Below are 12,218 nucleotides of genomic sequence, written 5' to 3' on the forward strand. Positions count from 1 at the left end.
AGGTAATGTATATTGTCCTCTATGAACAGCTGACCAAAAGGTATTGGTAGAATATGGATCAGGTATCACAGGAGAAATTTCAGGGCTTCACTTGACATCTTAATGACAAGGACATTTTAAAAGGGTTATATAATCTCATTAAGGAGGATTAGGATATTATTAGACTTGACTCTCTAAAGCCTTGGCTATCTCTTTATCCTGAACCAGGATTACTGTTCTGGGCTGCTGGAGATAGGTAGAATGTTATCACTTTCCAGAGGGATTTCTGAAGGCTTAGACTTTTTTGTGAACAATGTAGAATATGTAGCAGTATATTAAAAACAAATAGAGAGCTAGAGCTTTGGTAGCAGAAAGTGTTGTCAGATAAATAAAAACAGATATAAAAATTGTCCCAGTGGAAAGAAAGAGTTCTCTACAGTGATGCAAGTCACCCTTTTATGATTCTTTGCAGAGAAGACTGGGAGATGAATCCAGAAATAGATACTACCTTCCAGCTCCTGAAGGAATCTGTTTCCTTCTCTGTAAAATGGGGATATTAATGTTTGCTTTATTCACCATGAATGGTTGTTTTGAGGCTTAATTGAGATAATATGAAAGTATTTTCTAGTTTATAAAGTGCCATACAAATGTGAGGTATTGTTATTGCTATTAATAACAAACTCAATTTTGATTATTCATTTTTTCATGAATTTTTGTACTCCATATTTCCTCTGCTTTCTCACAGACATTCTCTTTGCTTTTATAATGAGAGCAAGGTGTGCCCATACTGATAAGGGCAGAGAGGAATTCTGCCAAATAGTGTTCAGAAAACACTATTAACAACAATAATCAAAATAGACATTTGGGTTTCTGTAAGGTTTGGAAAACATTTTGCATACACACAACAAATCCCCATGAGGCCAATACTTTTATAGGGCATACAGTCCCTATTTTAAGGATGAGGACACTGATATTCAGTAATTCCCACAAAGTTCCATATAGTCATTGTAGGAAGCAGGACATACCAGTTCTGTTATCCCTCCAAGTCCAGTATTTTCCCCCATTACTTCTCACCTTTACCTCTCTTGGAAGAGCTTAGGCCATTGATAATGAATTGTCTTGAGTTGTCTTGGGGAAGCATTTTCCTTCTTAGAATTAATAATAATTATTGATTCCAAGGCAGAAGAGCAGTAAGGGCTAGGCAATTGGGGTTGTGACTTGCCCTTGGTTATACAGCTAGGAAGTGTCTGAGGCCAGATTTGAACCCAGGTGAAGCCGTCCAGCAGCTTCACGAAGATTCCTAGTGTGTTGGACACTTAGAAAGGGGAACCAAGGACTGAGTGAAAATGGGTTACAGGTTAAGGATTAATGGAAAGAGAACATAAGGCGAAAATAAAGATACACAGACACAGAAAGTTTTGGCATAAGGTAGACAGACAGCGAGTAAGCTCTGATGGTCAAGAGCTTCATGGTTAGGAGCTCTGATGGTCAAGAGCTCTCTTGCCAACTGATGTCTTGTCACTTTTATTGGGGTTACAACAGTATGGGGGGAAGGGGAGAGGCTGGTGGCCTGATACATTAACATTATGAGGTAATTATCATAAAATGCTAACGGCCAAAACCTAAAACAATAAGTAGAGCTAAGATCAGGATCCAGATCGGATATGGCCTAAGGCATCTACTGATGTTTGATACCTATGTTAATTGATCATTGTAGGAAAAGTAAGGAGACTGAGATAACTGACTCTCTTCTGGGGTTGTAGCCTTATGGAAGGGCTAGGGATTTGGCAATTTGACTCAAGATTACAGAGATCAATCATTAGCTGTATAAGAGTTAAGTTTTTGAATACTTCTTAAAATATACCTGGATTGCTACACCAGGTCTTTCCAACTCCAGGCCTGGCACTCTGTCACCGAGCCACTACCTGTTCCTTGGGGAGGAAGTCTTTGTAGGTTTCTTAACTCTTTCTTTCATTATAATGAAGAATAACAACATTCTCATTTGAGTCCAATAATATTTTAAGACTGTGATGAGCTACAGGAAATTGTGCTGTCAGTTTTATGAATAATACTTTTTTTTTCTTTGAATATTGAAATGTTTATGTTAATGACAGCCAAGTTCATAACAAAATTTTTTTTTCAAAGAGAAAAAAAGTTGTGAGAACAAAGTAAGATAAGTTTTCTAAGCAAGGAGTAAAACATTGTAATGTTGGAGTCAGCTAAGTAGTTATTAGAAAGACAGAGAAGACTTGAAATAGTCACTCAGAATGTCACTTGTCAGGTATTATTTCCTGACTGCAATTTCAGAACTATTCTTACTACACTTCATGGAAATGCTTTGGAGTGCAGTAATAGCCCCTCTTTATTCTCTATGAGTTTTAGCTATGTATCCTTCCATCATCAACCTTCCCAAGTGTCAAAGGGGTTCCTTTGGCCCTGAATGTGTTGGGCACACCAGTGTCACACTGGAATTCCCTGTATTGTGCCTTATATAAACCACTTACTTCCTTGTCTAGTTGTTCATATTTATTATGCCGTCTTTTGTGTTGTTCCCTTCACACAGATCCTCATTGGCAGCTGCCTAAAGCCCAAAGAGTACTAAGAACCAGTGTGGCATACAGGTGAAAGTGATAGATTTAGAGTTTGGGAGACCTGGGTTCAATTCCTGCCTTGGGTATTAGCAGTGCAACCCCAGACAAGTCACTCATGCCCCTAGGAGTCTTGTATTTCTGCAAGTTCACATCAGCCATGGCACTCACACCTCATCAATACCCCCCTGACTAAATACCCTCCCCCCATTGCCCTACCTTATCCCAGACAGGGTTAGGAGAAAGGGAGGGAGTAAGCACTTCCATTGGGCTGCTGGACAGAGGGGCAGGCAGGCATATATTTGCAAATGGTGTGGTGGAGAGGGGAAAGGGAACAGTTCCTCTTGAGTCCCTCTGGCTTTCTAGTAACTAACTCTGCCAGGTGATGATGCACATGCCCACAGAGAGGTGCCATCTTTGGCATGTGTGCCATAGGTTTGCTATCACAGGCCTAAGATATACAAGGTTGAGGTATATACTTTTTGCTTGTGTGGTTAAAATGAGAGGAGGGAGGAAAAAATATGGTTATATTATATTTGCAAATGGTATTACCTAGTCTCAAATTCAACTGGAAAGCAAGGAAAATTTCTAGAGGACTTAATAAGTTCCCATACTCTTTACTTCCATAGCCTCCTGTATTTCTAGAAGTAGAAAATTTCTCTGTTTCATAGTCATTCATCCTAAGCTTCACTTTAAATTTGTTGCATTCTTCTAAAATTCTAAATTTTTTTACATTTAGAATAAACTTTTCCCACAAGCTATTTCATATTTGGAGAAGACATTTCAAGTCCGTAGACGTTCTGGCCCCATCTTACTTAGCAGGTATGTTGTATGAATATCATTTAATATAGTGGCTTTTTTTTTTTTTAAGTCTCTCTATCATACCCAGGCTTAAGTGTTGCAGCCACTCATAGAACTGAGTCTATTGTTGATTGGCAAGAAACTTTGACTTGTTTCACTTCTAGCCTAGGTTCTTTTGCCCCTTTTGTGGGCTCACTAACTATATTGATGTCAAATTTAAACACCCAGTTGGTAGCTTAGAATTTCCAAATTTAAACAGGCCACCAGTCTCAGCCTCTTTGGTGGCAAGGATTTTGATTTTGTGCCCCGCTATGTCTAGCTTATGGTGATATCTTTAAGATATTTTGTTCATAGTGTTTGTACTGCTCCCTTCTTTTCCCTCAGTATAGTCTTTATTATCCATGACTTCTTTAACATTTGACACTGGCTACCACTTTTTGGGGGCACATAGGTGGCACAGTGCCAGGCCCGAAGTCAGGAATGCTCATTGTTCTGAGTTGAAATCTAGCCTCAGATATTACTGGCTATGTGACCCTGAACAAGTCACTTAACCCTATTTGCCTCTACTTCCTCATCTGTAAAATGAACTGGTAAAAAAAATGGCAAATCACTCTAGCATCTTTGCCAAGAAAACCCCAAATGGGATCATGAAGAATCAGACATAGCTGAAACAACTGAACCACAATAACAACCACTTTTCTTGAATCCCTTTCTTCTCTTGTCTTCCACAATTCTCTGTTATCCTGGTTCTCATTCCTTTCAATCAATGATGGGCAAACTCTTCCCCGAGGGCCAGATCCAGGCCATAGTTTGTCCATCACTGCCTTAAGCAATTCCCTAATCACTATGCCCCCACATCCAGATGTAGTGATTAGTGAATTGCTTATGGCAATGATGGGCAAACTATGGCCTGGAGCTGGCCCACAGGGAAGAGTTTGCCCATCCCTGGTTTAGATCATTCATTTCTCCCTAGTGCCTACTTTGATTAATATTCCTAATGTATTCATATCTTTGGTTGTACATCTTTACATCTGAAGAGCCTTCACTAGTTCCCATTGCCAATAGCATAAAGTTTAAACTCCCTAATGTGCTTTTTAAGATCTTCTGTGATTTTATACCCTACCTTTTTTATTTCTCTTCATGTATTACCCTTTGTATAATTGTATAATTGCCATAGAAACTAAAAAAATCTTTTGATAAAGAAACATTTCAGGAAAGAGAGCTCAATAACTCTTTGAATCTGGAAGATGAATTATTTAAAGAGGGCACCATGAAGATGCCTGAAGGAAAACTCCACAGCATCAGAAAACCCAGAATGAACCATGGAACATAATTGATTGAACTGTAGAGGGTTGTGACACATTTATTTTATAATGTATACTCTCATGCCAAAAGGGAATTGCCCCCTAATTGGCTTATTGTCAATATGCTTAGCAAACATTGGTTTGCTCGCTCTCTCTTCCTATCTTTCATTTACTTCTGATATCTAACTATTGTAGTTTCTGATTATGTAAAATGATTCATTGGGGAGACTAGTCTCCCAAAGAATCACAGGGGGGATTGTGAAAGGGAGTTCTTGGTTCTCTTTAAGTTCACACTTGTGAAAAGGGAATCCTTTGTTCTCTTTGCCTAGTTGGAGTTAACACTTTGGTTGGCAATAACTTTGAATCAACACAAGCTTGAACTAGGTGGGAGAAGCTTGAAAACCACTTAGTGAGTTCACACCTTACTTGATGCTAGGTAAGAAGAAGAGTTCACATCACACATAGTGTGATCCAAAGGTGACAACTCAGACAATTTGGAAATTGTGATTGGCCCCTATGAAAAGGGGCAGGGACAGGAAGCCACCATAAAAGCAGGAAGTCTGGTGAAGGAGGGGAGTAGAGAGTGAACTCCAAGAAGAGAGTCACTCCAAGAAGGAGAGAGTGAACTCCAAGAAGAGAGTCACTCCAAGAAGGAAGTCGACTTCAAGAAGGTAGTCATCTCAAAGAAGAAAGTAGGCCTCAGGAGTCACCTTCAGTTCCAGTCATTGTCTTGGGTGAGTGGATAGCTGGTTTTCCCTTCATGTCTTCTGGAGATAGTTTAATTCTGATTGAAGGTTAACAAGTCCTGGTTGAGCCAAGCACTGGAACAATATTTAGTTAGAGAGGTTAATGTCTTTTCTACCATTTTGTACTTTTACTCTTTCTATCTCTTTTATAAATAAAAGATTTATAATTTTCATATGTTAAACCAAACCATTAATTTTAACACTTCCACCTTCATGTAAACTCCATGGCAGGCATAGGCCATATCCTATTTTCTTCATCATTGCTTAGCAGCAAGATTTAAGATTTTATTAAATTTTTATTACATTCAAGTAACATTTAGTGGAAGCAGGTGTATGAAGTATTCAGGAAAGACTAGTGTGTGAGGGCTTGCTGAGCCCTTTTCAGGGCTGCTCTTTGATGCCCTTTGATATCCACCTGCCTCCCAGCTCTCACCTGTGTCTCTGAGAAGCTGTGGCATGCTTGGTGGTCACACCATGTAAGCCATCTCAGCAGGCAGGCCAAACGAGGTTGAGGATAACTGATAGGCCTTAGACTCATTGGTAAGTTAGGGAGGTGTCTACCCCAAGTAAGTGAAGACTTCCTCCAGCAGAAGGGATGGAGGAGAACAATTTGTTCCAGTCATCATGAAGTCAGTGGAAGCAGGTGCTGTGGAGAGCTTAAAGCTTGGTTAGACATTGAAGAAGCTGAGGTCATCCACTGCATCCTGAGCTATCATCATTTGTTTTGACTTCTGTCTAGCTACTAGACTTTGATGACTCTGGAAGAGAGAAAGATCTGATGACTTTGTGAAACTCTGCTCCGCCTCCCCTTCCTCCCCAGCCTCCCTCCCTCCCCCCCCCCAATTCAGTTCCTTCACAAGTCAAGACATCATCCTGTTATGTGGTTGGTCTTCTTTAAAAATGAAGGACAAATAACATGTGGCAGGTATTTGGTAAGAAGTTAATAAGTGAATGAGTATACTCTTGACATTCCAGACAAACTATACTCACTGTTTCTGAAGTTATCCTGTGTGTTTTCTTATTCTGTGTCTAGGCTCACACTTCATTCAATTTCTTTTCTACACACTACTTGCCTTTAATCTTTAAATGTCACAATTCTTCTAGGCTGAGGTCAAATATAGCCTTTTCTATGAATTCTTTCATAATTCTCTTTCTTTCCCTTCCTAGCAAACTAGTATGTTTCCTAGTTTGCAAAACATATTGAAATTCTATTTTTAAAAAAATCCTTTCCATCTTAGAATTGGTACTAAGTATTGGTTCTAAGGCAGAAGAGTGGTAAGGACTTGGCAATTGGGGTTAAGTGACTTGCCCAGGGTCTAGGAAGTATCTTGAGGCCAGATTTGAATCCAGAACCTCCCATCTCTAGGCCTGGCTCTCTATCCACTGAACCAACTAGCTGAAACCCTATTTCAATAGATACAAATCAGTTCAATTTATGATCATACAAGGTAATGAGTCTTATTTATATGGGACTTTAGATTGTGTCTTCCTTTTTTTTTTTTTTAAATTTTTTTTTTTTTTAATTTTAAACCCTTAACTTCTGTGTATTGACTTATAGGTGGAAGAGTGGTAAGGGTAGGCAATGGGGGTCAAGTGACTTGCCCAGGGTCACACAGCTGGGAAGTGTCTAAGGCCGGATTTGAACCTAGGACCTCCTGTCTCTAGGCCTGGCTCTCAATCCATTGAGCTACCCAGCTGCCCCCTGTGTCTTCCTTTTAATGGTATAGAATTTCCTTTCCCTGCCCCCGCCCCACAGTATCTTGTGGAAATAAGTTTTAGGTCTTAATGATGGATGAGGATTGGTTGGCTTAAATTGATATTGCTAAAAACACAATTTTGTGCTGGCCTATAAAAAGAAGTCTTCATTTGCAGAGTTGGATTTTCCTTCCTTCCCCTTCCCCACCTCTCCCATTTTTGGAAGACAGATCAGAGAATGTGGAGCTAACAGTGGACCTGGATTTGGGTTCCTGAGTTAGAGAAAATCCTCCACCAGACTGTGTTAATGGTTTCCTTGAAACAAAGAAGCATTTGGTAACTGCACATGCTCTCACTTGGCATGAGAGGAAAGTTCATGGAACTCAAGTTCTTGGCCTCAGCCTTTGAGAGGCAGTGAATTAAGCCAAGTTATGGCAGCTGTTGCAAGTGGGACATTATGTTCTGAATCATGAGAATTCTTGATCCCTAGCTTCCTCAATAAAGGAGACAATATTTTTTGGGTTTTACAGTCCTTGAATCCAGCTCTTTAGCAAAAGCAGAGAATTCCCTGGGTAGCACTAGCCTCAAGGTTGTCTCTCTAGCAATGCAGTTTTTTTCTTTTTTTTATTTCATTTTTATTTTTAATTTGAATATTTTCCCATAGTTACATATTTCATGTTCTTTCCCTCTCTCCAACATCCCCCTTTCCCCCCTTAGCCGACGCACAATTCCACTGGGTTTTACATGTATCATTGATTAAGCCCTAATTCCATATTATTGTCAGTTGGACTAGAGCTATTGTTTAGTGTCTACGTCCCCTATAATATCCCCATCAGCCCATGTGTTCAAGTAGTTGTTTTTCCTCTGTGTTTCTCCTCCCACAGTTCTTCCTCTGAATGTGGCTAATTTTCTTTCTCCTAAGTCCCTCAGCCTTAGCAACGCAGTTTCAAGAATTTGAGAATCCAGCTTTCTGGAGAGATAGAGGAGTTCTTGAGCAGCAATAGCCTCTTGGAACAGAAGATTGCTGTTCCACTGACACTAAATGAGTAGCTAGGAAATGTTAGTGACAATAGTAGGAAATAAATGACTTAACTTTGCCTTCCACTATTACTGTCAGTTATTAAATAAATCTGAGTAGAATATTACTAGTTCAGCAATGTCAAATGTCTTTCTCTGTTGGGCAAGTGAAACCCAAAGTGTGGTATGATAAGGATGAATGTCTGTATGGATCTTATGGATAAAATGGGACTCACCAGAATATTGAGGCGTGCCCTACTCTTGTAATCCTAATTAATTTCATTTCCTGGAGGAGTACAAACTATGGAGTGATATGATGATTCTGGAGGACTGTAGGATCTAGAGGAAAGTAGGATTCATCAGAGAGATGGGAGAAAGACACTAATTTTTTTTAAGTCCTTTATGGGTTTTCTGTATATATGGAAAGGAGTTAAAATCTGTCCTGTACCAATTATGTGATTTTTTTTTTTCTAGAGTGTTTTTATAGGACCTGAGATTCTTTATTCACATCTGTTGGGAAGTAAACATGAAACATAAATACCATTTGGACTATCTCTTGAGATTTCCTAGAGACAACTCTGGGTGTGGGGCAAATATAAGCTAAAGAAAAAATTTTTTGGGATATCACTCCTGAGATTGAACCCAGTCTTTGTACTTCCAGAATTTCAGGTGCTGAGCTAAAGCTTACTCATTTATTTAGCTTCTATGAATGAAAATAGTAGGGTAGTCTCTTTCTCTCAGTACAGAAGATATATATTAGAGACCTTGGGAATAGTGAAATCTGTCAATACTGATATTTGATTATAAACACCTCAAATTAGGAATTAAATTATAAGGCTAAGAGAAGAGAGACCCTATGATATTGGTCTTTTTCCTTTGATTCAATTACTAAAAGACCAAACTAAAATATATTAATAAAACACAAAGGGGTGTCCATCTGCAGTTTGTTTTTTGGTGCTTTTGTGTTTGTGTGTTTTGTTTTTATGGCTTCCTGATATTAGCTTTATAAACTAAAACTCAGATATTTTAAATTATGAATTTATAAGATTTACTTGTAATAATAATCACTCATTTCTAAAAAAAGTAATGAGCTATATAATAGTGACATAATAGAATAGCTACTTGTTTTCCCAGTGTTTTTAACTGTTATGACTCTTTTAACGGTTTTTCTCTTCACAATAACTTCTATCTACAAATAAACTGAAGACAATGCTCAACAAACCAGTATATCAGAAAAAGAAATGACCCTCACAGATACTGTAAAGATTCCTGTGCGGAGCATACCAAATGTGGCCCCATCCGAGTGCCTGAGGAGCATCTTCAGGTAGTTTCACCATATACTTATTTTATTTTTTAAATCCTTACCTTTTGTCTTAATATCAAATTTTTTTAAACCCTTATCTTCTGTCTAGAATCAATACTGTGTATTGGTTCCAAGGCAGAAGAATGGTAAGGGCTAGGGAATGGAGTTGAAGTGACTTGCCCAGGGTCACATAGCTAGGAAGTTTCTGAGCCAGATTTGAACCTAGGACCTCCCCTCTCTAGGCCTGGCTCTCAATCCACTGAGCCACCCAGCTGCCCCCTTAGTATCAATTCTAAGTCAGAAGAGTAGCTAGGGCAAAGCAATGGGGGTTAAGTGACTTGCCCTGGGCCTCATAGCTAGGAACTCTCTTGAGGCCACATTTGAACCCAGCACATCCCATTTCCAGGCCTGGTGCTCTATCCACTATGCTACCAAGCTGCCCCCATCTTACACTTATTAACAGGGTAATGTTTTCATACACACACACACACACACGTGTGTGTGTGTATATATATATATATATATATATACATACATACATACACATACATATATTCACATGTACATATATTTTAAATCCTTACCTTCCATCTTAAAATCACAACTGTGTATTGGTCCCAAGGCAGAAGAGTTAGTGTTGTGGGAGAGGGAAAGCTGGTTCTTGTCCAAAGAATTATAGTTCAGACCCCTTCATTTTAAGGTATAAAAGTGCTTCTTTAAGGATGTTACAGATATTATAGCCAGGGCAATTTGGGAAAAATGTGGAAAAGGCCATACCTAGAATGGCATTGTAACCCTTCCCTGAGATTCAGGTTGCTATATTTTATTGAAGGTCTGGAAGATTCCCTCTCTTTCTGGGAATTCTCCTCCCTCCCTCAGATCATTCCTCCCATTCCTCCCAGGGGAAGGGGCTGGGAAGGAATGTAAAGGATCCCTTGTGTACCTGGGCAAAATTCCCACCAAAGTCCTGTTTGTCAAGCTTTCAGGTTGTTTTGGTGCTTTGGAGTCTTTTCTCTGCCTTTCAAAGGAGATTAGGTCATTGTATCTCCAGACACCTCCCTCCCTTCAGGCTTGGTAACTGAGAGAAAGGGCAAAGGGAAAACACAGCATAAGATCTAAAAGCACCATTTGATAAAAAGAATTTCAAAATAATTTCTAAGATTTTAAAGCACTGATTCCCACTGCCATCCCTCATCATAAGGGCTAGACATTGGGAGTTAAGTGACTTTGACCAGGGTTACACAGCTAGGAAGTGTCTGAGATCAAATTTGAACCCAGGACCTCCCATTTCCAGGCTCTTAATCCACTGAACCAGCTAGCTGCCCCACCATATGCTTTTAAAAACAGTAAAACTTTATTCTTTTATTAAGCTTTAAACTTTTTTCATCTGAACCTATGATTTCCCTGGAATAGAGGACTTATGGTATGAAATCTCTTTCTGCCATTCATGATCTCAAATTGTTGTTCAGCTTTGAGTCTTATAAAGTTTCCTGGTCCCTGGGGAAGTTATATGACTTGCCTAGAGTTAGACAACCTGGATGTGTCAGAGGTGGGACTTGAATCCCTATGGTTTGACTCAGAAGCTGCCTCTCATAATTTTATTTTTAAACCCTTACCTTCTGTCTTAGAATGGATACCAAGTATTGGTTCCAAGGCTGAAGAATAGCCACCTAGCTGTCCCTTCATAATTAAAAATATATATATAACCAAGATAGGAAATATTGTTTTTTTTCTCACTTTTGTCTCAATTTGTCCCTTTTCAGAAGATCATTTGCAATGTTTCACAAATCCCAGTCATTTGTAATATTTTGATTGAGACTTAAAGAGGTATAACCATAGTAACTGAAACCAGTGACTTAAATACTAACAAAACCAGTAGGAAATTTAGAGATGTAATGAGTAGAAGAAAGAAGCCAGGCTAGGTGACTTTCTGGTCCTTTCCAACTTGGATTCTATGTACAATGAAATATGAACCTTGATATGGCATATTATAGAAAAATTGGTACTGTATTTCTAGTTTGGGTTTCTGTGTATGCTTTTAAAAGTCAACTAATAGGGGGCAGCTAGGTGGCTTAGTGGATAAAGGCTTGGAGATGTGAGATCCTGGGTTCAAATCTGGCCTCAGACACTTCCTAGCTATATGATCCTGGGCAAGTCACTTAACCCCCATTGCTTAGCCACTACTTATCTTCTGGAACTATTTAGTATCGATCCTAATATAGAAGGGAAAATTTTTTTCTAAGTCAACTAATAGCATCTTTATTTTTGTTTTCCCTTGAACTTCATTGGGTCAGCCATGTTGGGTTTGTCGTGAACCCAAAAGTATGTGTGGATCATTGGGATTGCCCGGCAGTGATGGTATTAAGGATGCAGACTTTGTGCTGTATGTCAGTGCTCTAACCACTGAAAGGTGCAGCCAAGAAAATATCATTGCTTATGCAGCCTATTGCCAGCAAGAAGCAGAGATGGACAGGTAACTCTTAATCCTAAATTTACTTTGTTTTTTAAAAATATTTTTTATTATAAATAATATTTTAATATACAATGAACCAAAATAGGGATATGAAACCTAGAACTTAATCATGTAATTTGTTTCTTAAAATGTATATTAAATTTAATAAGGAAGTTTCAAAATTGCCCTGTCATGTTTCTTTCTGAATTTTTTTGTTCTGTAATTTTAAATGTTTCATTGATGCCCTTTCCTTTTTAAAATTTTGTTTGCATTGCTGTCACTACCCATCATGAAAGAAAAATTTGTACTTTGGGTTGTGGGCAGAAGCCTGTC

At 38.8% G+C, this 12,218-nt stretch overlaps 1 protein-coding gene across 1 annotated transcript in view; it reads left to right on the forward strand.

The window, feature by feature from the left end:
* LMLN (leishmanolysin like peptidase) overlaps positions 1 to 12,218 on the forward strand; it is a 57,215-nt gene that overhangs the window by 9,784 nt on the left and 35,213 nt on the right. The window contains 3 exon segments of the mRNA XM_044670025.1: positions 3,307 to 3,389; positions 9,337 to 9,454; positions 11,728 to 11,906. Coding sequence (XP_044525960.1) covers positions 3,307 to 3,389; positions 9,337 to 9,454; positions 11,728 to 11,906 — 380 coding nt within the window.

The sequence above is a fragment of the Gracilinanus agilis genome, chromosome 3, assembly GCF_016433145.1.
Source record: "Gracilinanus agilis isolate LMUSP501 chromosome 3, AgileGrace, whole genome shotgun sequence".
Taxonomy (NCBI): domain Eukaryota; kingdom Metazoa; phylum Chordata; class Mammalia; order Didelphimorphia; family Didelphidae; genus Gracilinanus; species Gracilinanus agilis.